Below are 15127 nucleotides of genomic sequence, written 5' to 3'. Positions count from 1 at the left end.
TGTAATGGAACTTCTCATAGTGTTTAAATATTTTGGTATCGTATAATAGGGTCTGAAGGTTTCATCGTTCCCTGTATTAAGAAAGCTACAAGATAGGGAGACTGTATTTGTTAACATTCCTTGCGTAGTAGGAATGTTTAATGTAAATAGTTGATCTAAAATACAATAATGCTGTCCTAATATAATTCCAGCTTTTATGGAATATAATCTTGAAAGATACATCTTGTGATCCCTTAAGTAGAATTTGAATAATAGATGAGGGAGATTTTATTTCATTTTGCATTCATTATAATAGGAAAGTATACTTATCTTCAGTAGATAAATCACTCACTTGTAATATAAATAATTATAATCACTCATAATAACTTTTCCTTCCACTGTAATTCATGAAAAATTTCCACAATGAACACCACAAACTCACCACAAAACAAAATCAGGTTGAAAAATCACGGTGAATAAATAATCATACATAAAATGAAATAAATATCTCTGCCATTTTTTATGACAGCTTCTTCTTAATTAATTTAAACTAGTAAAAAGTTACACTGTATCGAAAGTATCCTAAAAAAGCCTCTTTCGAAGCCTCTCAAATGACTTTCAAGTAAAACTAAGAAATTGGTACCAACGACAAAGCCATTCCCTCTTATGAAACTCGAAATCACAAAAGACGTAAATTGAAATCGTGTGATATACATGTTCCAATCGTGAATCCGCCGCCACAGTTCTGCACAAATGTTGTAACTCCTTCCACTGGAACAACAGGAATCTGTTCTCCATCGCAAAATGATTGAGAACTAACGGAAGTGTGGGATGTACAGGGTGTCCCAAAAATGTTGTAACACCTTGAAAGAGGTGGTTCGGGAGGTGATTTGAAACAACTTTTTCCTTAGCGAAAGTGTTGTCCGAGGCTTCGTTGAGGAGATATTAACGGAAAACACTGACCAATCAGAGCGCGAGTATACCGTTGAGCGGCCGCGCTCATACGCTACCGCGAGCGCTCCATCGGCATACTCGCGCTCTGATTGGTCAGTGTTTTCCTTTAATATCTCCTTAACGAAGCCTTGTACAACATTTTCGCTAAGGAAAAAATTGTTTCAAATCACCTCCCGAACCACCTCTTTCAAGGTGTTACAACATTTTTGGGACACCCTGTAGTTTGGCGCCATGCTGAATGATTGGAGAACGATTAATCGATAGTGCATACCTCGATCGTACGTGCGCACAGTGACACTTGACAGTGGTCAAACTGGCAGCACCATCTCACTACATAACACAAAGTTTATGTCGGCTTGTAATCTGGTCGGTGGGAAGGATTTGAAAACAAGATATGCAGGAAAATTCGGTGAGTGTTTCTCTCTGTTTAATTGTTCTTCATTTGGCTACCTGTGCCCACTTGAATCCTACCTGTGGCTTTAGCGCATTATCTAACATTCAACGTTATATAAGCTTGATGTTCTAACCTCAAACTGTTTCGTCGCTGCTCCAATCGTTCGGCACGTAGATATCGTTTCGGAGCGAATTCGTTTCGTCTCGTATCTTATCGCGAACTGTCATCTGATAAACGATGAACTTTACCTGTTACCTCGTCGTATCCGAGTGCTTCAGTATCAATCATACCGCAGGAAGACTCACTATGGTTGACCCAATCACTATATGCAGCATTGCATATTACACTGAAGCCTTACAAGTTCTTCTATTTACGCAATATTATCTGTCAATGCAAGCTGTAGCTTTAGCCGATGTTAGAGTGAATAATATTGATAAATGTAGTGAGTGAAAGTGTATTGTATGATTCTAACGCGTTGATTGTTCGTTCAAAGTTACTGCCCCTTAAGGTGATACGAGTAGAGGCATCATGTAAGTATTATAATTACGGGTTTATATAGAAATCTAATTCTCAGTAACTGTTCCTCATTATTACATATTATTAAGAACTGATCATTTTATAAGTAACAAGGATAAAAAAGAAACATGCACATTTCATTTTATCATATAAGACAACGGTGCTTGATATACTGATTATAACATTAATAGAAATTTAAAATAAATTTAACAACATATTAAAACTTGCAGTAATAAGCATGAATATTAATAGTCATTGCTTTTCTGACATCTTTTTGTCCATAGTTTTTACTAAAATGCTTTTGATTGATATAGCATATTGGATGGTAAATGTATCACGTATAGAATACCGTTTTTACAGGTTGGATTACAGTGATGAGTTAGAATTACAAAAAGAAGCGGACGAGGTGGAACAATTTGCCATGACTTCCTTAGGAAAGTTAATATTTGTAGATTTACATTGTAGACATCCAAAGTCTTTATCTACAGATAAATTACCTATAGATACCGTTGATTCTTTATCGCTTGCTTTTGAGGATCTCTTTCACATGCCATTTGACATTATTGAAAATTATAGTAATACAGTGCATACTTTGGATATTAGTCATAATAAGTTTAGTAGGTATGTATATATCATCGAAACCAATCCTGCATGTGTAAATTTAGGCTCAACTACAAACAGGAAACCTCCATTGAGATGTACATTGTCGTTTTAGAAATTTACAATTCTTGGCTGAATTTGAAAATTTGACGTCTCTTAACTTAGATCACAATAATATAGACGACAACACTGTACTCCCACATATGCCGAAACTTCAACTTCTGTGGTTAAATCATAATAATGTAGAGGATTTGTATCCATTTATAAAGAATCTCTACGAGAGTGTACCAAACCTCAGATACTTATGCCTTATGGGTAATAAGGCAGCACCAAGTTATTTGAATGGTGGAACCTTTTATGACTATCTTCAATACAGGTATGAAAAAAAAAAGGATGAACAGGGTAACACCAAGTTTATAAATTTATAGCTTGTTTAGTCAAACACTTTCTTTTGAAAAAAAGGTTGTACGTTATATCTTGGTTCCCTCATCTGGTACATCTCGATGACAGAAGTGTGACGCCAGAACAACGTCAGGAAGCAAAAAGGCTTTTCAAACGACCATTTCTAGAAAACTTTACGGAGCATGCTCCTCTTCCAGAATGCATTAAACAATTGCATCATAAACTTGCCAGCATATTCTCCAAACCAACACTGCCATACAAAGCAAAGCCAAGGGGAACAAATTTCATTGTTTAATACAGTATTAAATTGTTAATGTGGATCTGCTTGGAAGCTATCCACTTTTACTAAATTAGGATAAATAGCAAGACACCCATGTTTTTATTTTATACAAAATCGAGTGATAGAAGCCACCACATGGGGCAGTAACAAATCAACAAGAATTTTATAATATAAAATACAATTTACACTGAAGTACATGATTATATTAATCATTTTTATACTTGAGTCTGAACAAATTCGTACACAATAAATGAAGATGCTACAACAATCGCAACGAGGAGATATTTTTCATTCTACATATTTTTCACAATTGAACAATGTTACTCAACTACAATCTAAAAAGTACTCAGCCCTACTTAATTCCCAATTTTTACAAATATTGTATACTATACACTTGTTACATACACTGTTATGTGTTTGCTCAGAGATATTTTATACTACTGGCAATAATAAATAAAGAATAAAGGTTTATATTATGAAACCATCTGTGATTGCTTTTAATAATAGTTTTGTAACTAATTTATGGCGTGGATCTTTCAACTGTTTTCACTATTGAATATAGTGTTCTAATTTTTAATCGAAGTGTGAAACATGTCTCGCTTGCGTAATAATATTTTACGAATTGTTTAAGCTTGCTCAAACTTTTCATACGTTGATTTTGCTTTTGAACATTTTATTTTCCTACTAAATATTTTTTACTATGTCCATGGTTTAACATGTTATTACAAAGTACGAAGTACTATATCATATTTTTATTGACCTAATTTTCAACTGCCTTCCTTGAACAAAATCGAACAAATGAATTTATTTAAAACAAATATTCCACAATAGAGTTATTAATATAGTACTTATTCGATTCATTTCCTGATGGAACAGGCTTGAATGTAATTTGTAGTTTTTGAGCTCAAGATAAGTTCAAGCTTATATTTATTTGATAAAAGTATTCGTTTAAACCCTTTTCAATTAAGACTTTTTCTCGAGAAAGAATGGTAAGCGTAAGATACATTATAATTTTAGGGATGGAAATGTAAAAAGACTAAAATAAATATTTATCAGAACTAATCATTTTCGTTTACTTATTTCCCACAGCGAGAATTCTGAATACAAATTCCTAATCATTTTTCACCCGAAAACGTAATTAACGTTATGCTTAAACAAGTGTAAATATATCGCAAATTTCACGTTCGAAATAATACGTATCTCCGTCGCAGAGTTCATTTTAAAATTCGTGATAAATTTTCTTAGCGATAACAAATTTAATTCTTTTGTGATGAATTTTGTGACGAATTTCCCTATCTTTCGAGGAACGCGGGAATAACGTTGATGACTATGCACTGTTTGCTCCGCCATCTGCGGAATGAAAAAATTCGTTTCGTTTTTCATCGAGCGCGCATTGTTTTTCTCGACATTGTAGCTCAACCGAAACAATATTTGTATTTTGATAAGAATAACGTTCTAGAATTCGACGAATGCGAACCCTTTGGCGCTGATCGTTTCAAGATTGATTCGATATTCGATTCTTATTAGGAAACGCGGCTCAGACGGTCGTAAACATGTGTAAGATAAGAAAGTTTATTGAACGAATTAGAATAAGTCGTAAATTCCGTTTTATGCTTGTATATACCAAACGGTAACATGATAAGTCATGCAGAAATATCGTGCGGCTAATTAACACAATGCAGCTGCAATAAATTAATGTTGAATCTTCTTTTTTATCGAGTCACGGAATGAACATGAAAACACTTGTAAAAAATTATAGGTACTAATTGTTTTCTTGTAACTGTTCGTTGTTTCATATTTTTTAGTCGCAAAAATGTTAGTCGTTCTTTTTCTAAGATTATGTCAATTTTAATGAATTTTCTGGTATTAAATAGATTCAACTAAATCGCTCGTTGCAAAGTTCAGATTAATTTTCACACTCTACACGATTGCATAATCGTTATCTAATATTTGTTCCAATAATCGTCGCGCTATCAACTTTGGTTTCGGGTAGGTTACGGGTTTGGTCGTGCAGGTAAAGCGCTCGACTGTGGATCCGAGGGTCTTCGTGGGTTCGAATCTCCGTGCCTTGTTTTTCGTTTAGACTCCTACAGTAATGTTTTCTTTCATAGATCGAAGAAGAAAAATCAAGATAATTCATTCATTCGTAAGATAAAGGATCTTTCAATTGTCCCCAGGTGGTGAGACACAATAGTTTTCAATTAGAATAGTAAATTTTAAATATTTGCAAGTACATCACGATACTCCTACAATAATATGTTTTCTTTCATACATCGAAGAAGAAAATTCAAGATAATTCATTCGTTTGTAAGATAAGGATCTTTCAATTATCCCCAGGTGGTAAGACACAATAGTTTTCAATTAGAATAGGAATTTGAAATACTTGCAAGTACATCACCGATACTTTCCTCCAGAATAATTTCATTTATTTGTAAGATTGGTCTTTCAATATTTCCTATGTGGTATAGGACAATAGTTTTCAATTAGAATAGGAATTTAAAATATTTGCAAGCATGTAACAATACTTTGCTGAGAACTATTTTCATCTCATGATTAATCTTATCAGCGACTGTATCGTGCATATCGATATTTGTACGATAGCGTCAACTGTTTCACCGATTACGAATGGAATCCACTCCGCTCCACACAACCTGCCGATTCATTATTTGCGATCACTCATGGAAACTGTGTGTGGATATAAGCGTATGTGCGTTAGACCACACGAGGACACCGGACAGTTAACTCTTTTTGTCACGTGTTTTTCGATTCGCGTCCGCATGTTACAGATTTGCTTCTTATCCGTCGCATTAGATATGTTAACTGATTCGTTCTGGACACACCTTTATCGTGGTTTCTTTTTTTTTTTTTTTGCTACGTTTTTACGAACCTGAACACGCAATAGCGGTTGAAGACGAGAGATATACTTGCAAACCTTGTATAAATAATGATGTTCAGCCTATCGTATTCGAAATAAGTATTAAAATACATTTAATTATCATGAATTCTTTTTTATTCCTCGTGACACGTTTTTATAAACTTGAATGTGTTTACAGCAGCGGTTCTAAATAAGATACATTTGCGAAACTTTTATAAATAATGCTGTTCAGGCTATCATACACGAAATAAGTATTAAAATACATGATCATGCATGTAATTATGTAGAAATACGATTAGATTAAATTTATTTAAATTTAGTCATTTTTTAATTTAACCGTGTAAATAACAGGCGCCATTTTTTTGTATATTTAGCAGTGGGTCATCGACGACCCTCAATGGGTCATTTAGTCCTTTTACGATTTCCACTACGGAAAGATACGTTATCGTAAAATAGTTCGTAGCATCATCGATTGATTCGCAATTAATATCCCTCGCCCAATTATCATATCGCGGTTCACCTTTGACCTGAACATACCAGTCGCTTTCTATTCGTGTTAGTTGACACTGGTGATCTATCGAAGTCTTTTCTTTGTACTTGATACGAAAGTACAGTAGATAATTGACTATCGTTAATAATAGAGAGACATTTCTAATTATCAGTCTATAAGAGATTGATAGATGCATTTCAAATAAAGAAAGGGATAATATTGTTTCCTTCCTTATTAGACGACTTCGAAAAGGACCAGGTTACTCAATTCGACATATATGTATAAAGAAGAGCAGAAGACAAAGCAAAGGCCAAAATTATTTCTAATCGTATTTCTAATTGTATTTCTAATCGAAATGAATTAAATAAACGTTTCCTATATAAATAGGAGAAAAATACAAAAACAGAGTAGAATTGGAATTTTTGTACCTTTACTCAATTGCTCCTAACTCCGGTATTTATTCATAGATTTAATTCAACAAACGCTTGTTTTCTTCGTAAAAGTGCGATCTATACGTAAACGATAAGAAACTGGACCTAATTTGTGAGTTTCTATTTTTCCATGACGATCGAAGAAATTTTCGTGTTATTTTAGCCGAAATATCGAAGTTTCTCATATATATTGGCCCGTAACACTTAAACTATTGAACCGATTGGAAAATAATATTAGAAGCAATTGTTGGAAATTCGATTACCTTTAATATGGCATCCTGCGCGACCTAATCGGACGTTTATAACTCAAGATGTGGCCTAAAAAGTGATGGTATCTCAGAAAAAAATCGAAAAAAATTCAACAATTCATATTTTGAAAACCTATTCATAGAAAAATTTTTCATTGCGATTTTCGAGTTTAGCAGGCCAAAATACATAAGAAAAAATTTTGCGCCGTCGCCGGAAAGGTTGCATTGTATTTAACATGCTGTATTTAATAATTAAAACATATTCATCAAGTGCTGGTAAGTAATAATACAGTTCAAATAGAAATTATTTCATTCTTTTCAGTGCATTTTCTCATACTTTCAAGCAATTTCATACTCTTTAGTACAGTTTTAACGTTTCTCGAAGTCGTTTATATTTTTTTTCAAAAATTAATTTATTCCTGTCCTTCAAAAACTTGTCATACAATTCTCAATATGCAAGATTCTTCTGTCTAGATAAAAGTTGCGAGTAATGAATATAAGATAAATGAATTCGAATACGTTACAGTAATGCAATAGTATTCCTATAAGATTGCTAGACACACGATTGTAAAGTATCATAATGAACACACGGCATTACGTTTCAGACCTAAAAAAAACTTAATAAGTTGAATGGATCGTGACGTAGCTACTTTCGCCTAATGGCAACGCCATTATTTTCCTTTCATTATTCACTTCGTGACCCATATCGTTCGAGTGCTTCCTAGTTTGTTACCGATTCTTTTAGAATACCAGCGTCCAGTTCGATCATTCGTGGGGTAATTTGTTTTGGAAGGTAGCATGATTGCTGACGCATTACTCATAATACACACGCAACCGTGCGTTTCCAGACTCACGATATTAAATGGGTTCGGGTCGATAATCAATGTCTTCGACGACGACACATTTTCTTTCGACACAAATTTCGATTGATCGACACTGTGGTGGCCATTCTACTATCGTAGAGTTTGTACTGAAATACATAAAAGTATTACAAGTTGTTAAGGATATATTTCAGCTTGAAAATTAAATTTCAAATCACTGTAGCAATAGACATTCTACTATCATAGAGTTTGTTACTGAAATACACAAAAGCATCACAAATTAATTAAAAGACAAATTATTAATGATATTGTTTAACTTCACAATTTTTTAGCTTGTTACAGTACAAGTGATGACACAATAATGTAAGTGTTCTGTGAGATAAAAAGTGTCACCTGATAAAGCAAGTTTGAAGCACAAGATCTCAAGCGAAGTGGTTGATGGAAGACAGCTGGTGAAATGAGATTACGGACTTCCATCCCCAGACCTAATTTGCACGCCTACAATTAAGACGTAAACGTGGTCAAAACATCTGTTGTTGGCTGACGTCTTTTGTTAACGGTACGTGACGACGTTACCTGCTTCAAATTGCTGGATTCTCCATCACCTCCCTTTTCTCTCGCAGACCAATTAACCCGTCACGTAGTTTCCCAGAAACCGCTACTCAACGGATCCTCCAACATATCCATAGTTTTCATTCTTCGCTGAAACCATCGTTCCTTTCCTAATAAATATACTACAAAATATATCGAGGGTGATTTCGTGGTACGCAACTAAATATTACAAAAAGTAATACAGTTTATTGGTAACAATTCTTGTAAGTACATCTATACATATCTAATAAAATTTCAACAGTTTCTACAAACTCTTTAGAAAATTTAAACAATCTCTTTTTAGCTTAGGTTTACTTATTTCTTAAAATAAGGGTAGCCTAGATTTCGACGAGTTCCTATATGTGGCGCGTAGTCTTTCCATAACGAGAGGTCCATCGCTGGAATGGCGTCGCAGCTTACGACGGGGTTGCTGAAATTAATAGAAACTTTTAATTGGATGGTCCTGGTGACAAAATTATAAGCTGCGTCGCAAAGTAGGAAACTTACGCGTCGGATACTTGTTGGAATCCCCTCGGTTGCATGTGGGTAATGTGATCACCGTTGTCGCAGAACAGCCTGGATATGCTGGATTTTCGTATTTCATTCAGTTGCTCTGGGAAGATACAGATCTCAATATAAATTACGAATTTCCGATTACGTAAGTGGTTCGTTAGTGTTCGGGCGGTTCGATTAAGAGTAAGCGAGAGAGCGGGGATAAAAGGAAGGGAGCGTTTCGTTCTAGGCTTGATGGTGATGTTAGACGCAGCCAAGATGTTTGGAGATCAGTCGGGAATGGTTTATACAGAGAGAGGTCTAAAGATGTTGGAAGTCCTTGAAAAGGGTGGTTCGGGAGGTGATTTGAAGCAACTTTTTCCTTAGCGAAAATATTGTACGAGGCTTCGTTAAGGAGATATTAACAGAAAACCTCGAGCAATCAGAGCGCGGCTGTTTAGCGCGTAGCCTATGCTACTTCGGCCGCCGAGCGTGTATAGTCTATGCTACTTCGGCCGCCGAGCGCGTATAGTCTATGCTACTTCGACTGTCTAGCGCGTAGCTTATGCTACTGCAGGTTTTCTGTTAATATCTCCTTAACGAAGCCTCGTACGACAATTTCGCAAAGGAAAAAGTTGTTTCAAATCACCCCGCAAACCATCCTTTTCAAGGATCTCCAACATTTTTGGGACACCCTAAAAGTTATGACTATACCAAGTGGTTCGACACTTAAATTTGAAATTTTTCAAAAAGTGGAGGCAATCGATTTGTGCTGTGAATGCCTCATATGTATTAACCCTTTGCACTCGAGGCCTATTTTTCTGGTATTTTTCTGATACCAGCTGGGTATGTACCACCTTTCTTACCATTCTATTGCCACGAATGCTAAAATTATATTAACTTTGAAAATGAGATCTCTAATTTGAGATTTGAGAATCAGGTCACCTTTGCCTCAGCGACAATAATTTTATTGGCACTTCGAATTCCAAAGAAATTAATCTTAAAGAAAACCTAAAGGAAACCTAGTGGTGACTGAGAGTCAAGTGCAAAGTCCTTTCGAATGCAAAGGGTTAATTATTTATTAACTATTTGGTTATTGTATGGGAATATTTACCTATAGTGAATGCTATATCGTGGTCGCTCCTTTCGAACCAATAGCGATCAGCCACGCGTGTTCTATAGAACTGTCTAGTAAGAATACATAAGAACGTTGGACCAGAAAGTGTTCCTGGCATATGTTGCTCTAACGATCCACCTACAGTCAGCTCGACGTCTTCAGGGCTGGCGTACATGTTAGATAACTTTTGAATATTCTGCAAACAGAGAAATAATCGTTTATAGCGATGCTAATTTTATATTCATATTAAATCAATATATTTCCTCCCTTAACACAATCGCAACCGCTGACGTGAATTCACATCACTTGAAATTCTATTCCTGGTTATGAACAAATTATGAAATTTTTTTTATATTATACTCTATATATTTACAACATTGATATTTCAAAACACATTTTGTAATTTTTATCTTTGCTCTAACGATACAAATTAACGATGTCCAGCTTATTATTTTCGTCAGTATTCGGCATTAGAAACGTAAAATTAGAAACGTAAAATATCGGTCGCGAATTGTGTTAATATTGTTCCAGCATTTGCGCTTAAAATTCAACGTGGTAGCAAGTTTAAAAATTTTGTTAAAAATTATTCCATTTCACTTTGCTCCCCAGTGATTTTAAACAGAGCCCGTTTTAAGCGTATATTTACAAATCCAACTTCCACCTACCGAGAGGGAAATGTAGTCCGCAAAATCGGTGAAAAACTTCGCTCTAGGCAAACCGCAATATTCGCGGAAGCTGTTATACGATGCTAGGCCATGGTCGCGATTCCTCTGAATATCTATCGCTCGAAGGTCGGTTCCTAGCGGCCTGTCCATTCTGAATAAATATTGTGTGATCTGAAACACAGCAGATTTTATTTATTCGTCCAATTTCTTCTGTGTCGTACTTTAACTGCATGAAGAGGCCAAGTATTATGTGTTTCTTGTGATATTCTTTTTCAGGGTATTATTTATGTCTAATCTTTTTAACTTTGAGAATATTTTAGGTACATTTAAAAATACACTTGGTAATTTTTGCAATCGATTTTGCACAGAAATCTTTGAGATATCGCCTATTTTTTTGAAAGTATATTTCTTCAATTCGTGGGAATGATAATTCAAAAACTAATCGATCGATCGTTTTCAAATTTTACATACGATTACTTTATTTAAATATTTTAACCATGAACTAAACAATTGGAATGATGTTATGGTTTAAAGTATGTTTTTTATTGCACAAACGCTGCTCTATTGTGGTAAAAATTGATTCTGTCTCTTTAAACACTTCTAAAAAATTCAATTTTCACTATTTTTAACCCCAGTTTGCTTCATATTTTTAGAAAAAAGATTTCGATTTCGATTTCGATTTCACTAATACCACGAGAACTTGCTATAGGGAATTGATATCTGATGTACTGATGCTAATATTTCAAAGATTTCTGTGTGAAATGAATCCAAAAAATTACCAAACGTACTTTGAAGCATACCTAAAGTACTTTCAAAATTGAAAAATATTAAATAAATTTTTCCCCGTAAAAAAATTCAAGGAAAACACTTGAATTTTTATCTAATCACATACGATTAGAAATTAAGAAATCTGTGATTTCAGCATGCAGGGTGTCGAGTGATAAATATTTTCTATGACGATTCACAGTACCTCTTCATCGAAAAACTGATCGCTGGCTTTCTGTGGCTGAAAAGCCATGCCTCTCGTGAGGTCGTCCATATTGTTGCGATCTTCGATAACGGCTGGCCTGTTAAAATGGTTGCTGAGCCTCAAGGCGCCGTTCGTATATCGATGTTCGCTCACTAAGCTGAAAAATTCACGGGCAACCTAATAAAATCGACTCCAAACTCCATTAACTGATCGTTAATGTCTCCTTTAAAAGTAACATCGAAGATTTAGTCACAGTAATCTAGTAATATCATGTCCACCGTTCAATTCCAGAAATTAGCAGTCTCTGCACAAATGTTCTAATTATATGTATCATAGTAAAAGACTAAGTTGCAAAGGTTTCGTAATCAATCGTGTAATAGGTACCAGTCCCACCCAGTACCGGTTCTCAAGGTACACCGATAGATAATTGCAAACCAAGTAGCTGTCATATTTTGCAAGGCTACTTTTATCGATATCCTACTGAATCGTTTCAAGTGATATTTAGACAGCATTCTGAGCCGACTTCTGAAATCCTTGGAAGGCTATATTGCTGTGTATACCAGTTATACCGCCTACCGACGCGACTTTTTTATTTTAAACTTACTTAAGGCGCCCAGCGATAAGGGAATGGAAATATCTGAAAGCCGCGTTCGAGTGTTCGTTTATAACGCTTGGGTCCTCGTTGGGATCGTAGTCGTCCACGTAGTCCTTCGTTTCATACAAAATCTTGTTGCCGTATGTGCCCTGAACGCCTGGAAAAAGTCACGTTCGCGTCAAAATTAACACACAGTGGCCTGAAATCGCGAAATTGGTAGGAGTCGACAGATGAATATAAAAATTGGTATATCGTAGTTTTTGTGGTCGCTGAATTACGAATCTGACGTCAAAATTTCAAAATTCACAATGGCGGATTCAATCTGACCGACATGTATATTAGAAATTTATTACATTTGTAAAAATTTGTACATTATGGTTTTTGTGGGTCACTGATTATGAATCTGATATTAGAATTTCGAAATCCACAATGGCGGATTCAATATGGCCGACATGTAAATTAGAAATTTATTACATCTGCGTAAAAATCGGAACATTATGGTCTTCGTGGGTTGCTGATTATAAATCTGACATCAAAATTTCAATATGCCCGACATTTATGTTAGAAACTCACTAGATTTGCGTAAAAATTGATACATTATGGTTTTTGTAGTCGCTGATTATGAATCTGAAATCAAAATTTCGAAATTCACAATCGCGGATTCAATATGGCCGACATGCGCGTCTACAAAAAATGTGAAATTATCTAATCTTGAACAGTCTCGAAACGAAATTTTAACTTACATACATTATCTACCGTTTTGTTCCATATTATAACGAAATGATCTCACCTAAAAATATTGGCAGCCACTCGTAGTACGATATCTGTTGATGTTCTGCGATTACTATTCGTCGAGTCTCCTGGTAAATCGTCTCGTCTGTCCAATGTGGGTTCAGATGAGCCAAAATGTCAGCGACGCGATTATGCTCTCTGAGTAGTATTATTTGTAGGACTGTCAACTGGGTGTTCTGATTGCCTCGAGAGTCACCTGAAATTTGTATAGGCTTTAGAAATTCTAGCGACAAGTGATGGCAGTTAATTATCTCTAGCGACGAAGAATTCTATTCGCAATGTCGTCGAAGCTTACCAGTTTGATAGCAAATATCGTTAGGGTTCAGAGTGTCGCAGACGTCAGTCTTATTCGGTACTGCAGGCGGCCATTCTCTATTATTTCTGACATCCACGTTCAGACGTCCTCCAGAACCAGCTCTCAAGAGGGCTGCCACTTGATCCCCGGATCCGTAAACCAGGGAGAGATCCAAGAGATGAGTAACAGTGTTCAGCTGAAAGGTTTCTTTTATTATTTCTAAAACATGAGTTTTCCTTTTTTTTACTCATCCACTTAGGATATATTTATATAATTATGAAAGTTCTATGCATATACGACCATTTAAAAAAATGGAGGTGACCTTTAACCCTTTCAACTGGTTACTACTGCTAACTAGAAATTTTAAATTAATTTTTTTAAGTGCCTACTGGTTTCTAGTAAAAATCATAGTGGGAATATGTGTTGCCTATGTCTTGGAGGATAATCAAGACATCTTGTTGACTTTTCCTTCCCATAGTTTCGTTTATTATAAACATATTTTTAAATAATTTATCAAAATTAAAATGTGCTCAGTACAATATTTTTAATTCTGTCCTCAAAGGGTTAAATGTCCGAAGTACCTCCACCTGCAAAAAAACTATTATCGCCACCGGATGGGACCCTTCGTACTGTGCAATTTTATTTCAGGCAAATATTTCTGTGAAATTTATATTTTCGCAGATATCCAAAGTGCTAATGGTTATTGCCCCGCCCTGTATATTCAAATTCAACAATTATTTTCCAATTTAATTTCTCTCAAAAATTCCTTCTCAAGAAACATAATTTTCGTTTAAATAACCATCCTGTCGAATACATCTTCAGATTCAACAATTATTTCCCAATTTTCCCTAAAACATTCGCATTCGAGAAACGTAACAGCCTGAAAAAGCCAAGTAAACTAGATTCCTCGAAACTACCTTCACGTGTGACCTGTCATGCCCATAAAATGTTAGCACCTGCAACGGGTGATTGATACAGTAATTGATATATTTGCCCGAGTGTAACTAATCACAGATTTCCTGGTATGGGCATTTAAGTATCGTAATTGGTATTCATGTACTGTGGCGTGAGTCTCGATCTGGGTTAGCGAGCGCACCCTGTGTATCCGCGGACGAGGCAACAAACGATCGGGCAAAGTCATCAACCGCAAGGAATAGCAAACCTGTTGTGCTGGTTTGTATTGCGAGGAGCAGCCACGGTCAAGGTCAGTCGTACTACGGACGAAGTTGAAGCACCTCGTGTTCGTTCTCCTGTAGACTGGATCATTGTAGGGAATGAGTATCGGGAAACACTGACTGTTGAACTGCGACGATTCTAACAGCTGTCCATCATCCGTGCAACACTTTGTTGCATGGGGCTCTGTAACATGGTGAATGAGGGTTAATTTAAATTTTATTTATTCTTTCTTTTAACACGTTGACTGCCACGTCGCTCATATATGGGTGACAATGCTTTTTATTGGACAAATTAATTATGAATGTTAAATATTAAAGGAAACGAATTTTAATAAAATTTATGAATTTTGAATTTGAATTTCAATTTTGATTCTTGAATTTTGAATTTGAATTTCAATTTTGATTCATGAATGTTGAATTTGAATTTCAATTTTGATTCATGAAT

General features: G+C 35.3%; 3 protein-coding genes across 7 annotated transcripts in view; 1 reads left to right on the top strand and 2 right to left on the bottom strand.

Annotated features, from left to right (window-relative positions):
• Positions 1–1857, bottom strand: part of LOC128878797 (uncharacterized) — a 128523-nt gene extending 126666 nt beyond the window's left edge. For 2 of the 3 annotated variants that reach the window (XM_054127334.1, XM_054127333.1), the window contains exon 1: positions 1461–1857. Coding sequence is in view for 1 of the 3 variants with exons in the window: in XM_054127330.1 (XP_053983305.1) it covers positions 694–777 (84 nt within the window). In the remaining 2 variants the exon portion in view is untranslated. Of the gene's footprint in view, positions 1–693; positions 779–1460 lie in introns of those variants that run through there. The other variant, XM_054127330.1, reaches the window with a different exon arrangement.
• Positions 1185–3609, top strand: LOC128878796 (leucine-rich melanocyte differentiation-associated protein-like). Of its 2 annotated transcripts, XM_054127328.1 has the most exons (5): positions 1242–1342; positions 1821–1857; positions 2204–2464; positions 2559–2819; positions 2906–3609. In XM_054127328.1, coding segments are annotated over exons 2-5 (759 nt in total). In that variant the 5' UTR covers positions 1242–1342; positions 1821–1855; the 3' UTR covers positions 3141–3609. The 2 variants fall into 2 exon arrangements, with proteins under 2 accessions (XP_053983304.1, XP_053983303.1); XM_054127329.1 differs by lacking the exon at positions 1821–1857 and having other exon boundaries at positions 1185–1342.
• Positions 3610–8766: 5157 nt separating this feature from the next.
• Positions 8767–15127, bottom strand: part of LOC128878794 (peroxidase-like) — a 37036-nt gene continuing 30675 nt past the window's right edge. For both annotated transcript variants that reach the window (XM_054127326.1, XM_054127327.1), the window contains exons 6-14: positions 14670–14866; positions 13508–13703; positions 13211–13408; positions 12430–12577; positions 11826–11982; positions 10856–11026; positions 10188–10386; positions 9089–9194; positions 8767–9011 (exon numbers count right to left, since the gene is read on the bottom strand). In XM_054127326.1, the coding sequence (XP_053983301.1) occupies positions 8897–9011; positions 9089–9194; positions 10188–10386; positions 10856–11026; positions 11826–11982; positions 12430–12577; positions 13211–13408; positions 13508–13703; positions 14670–14866 (1487 nt within the window). In that variant the 3' untranslated portion in view covers positions 8767–8896. The remainder of the gene's footprint in view (positions 9012–9088; positions 9195–10187; positions 10387–10855; positions 11027–11825; positions 11983–12429; positions 12578–13210; positions 13409–13507; positions 13704–14669; positions 14867–15127) is intronic.

Source organism: Hylaeus volcanicus, chromosome 6 (assembly GCF_026283585.1).
Source record: "Hylaeus volcanicus isolate JK05 chromosome 6, UHH_iyHylVolc1.0_haploid, whole genome shotgun sequence".
NCBI classification, from domain to species: domain Eukaryota; kingdom Metazoa; phylum Arthropoda; class Insecta; order Hymenoptera; family Colletidae; genus Hylaeus; species Hylaeus volcanicus.
The sequence above is the reverse complement of the archived record's forward strand: the minus strand, read 5'-3'. Positions and strand labels throughout refer to the sequence as shown.

Bases quoted from the DNA above. Each gene is read 5' to 3' on its own strand.
- LOC128878796 (XM_054127328.1), top strand. The intron at 2,465-2,558 runs GTATGTATATAT...TTGTCGTTTTAG, and splicing joins AGTCATAATAAGTTTAGTAG to AAATTTACAATTCTTGGCTG. The intron at 2,820-2,905 runs GTATGAAAAAAA...TTTGAAAAAAAG, and splicing joins TATGACTATCTTCAATACAG to GTTGTACGTTATATCTTGGT.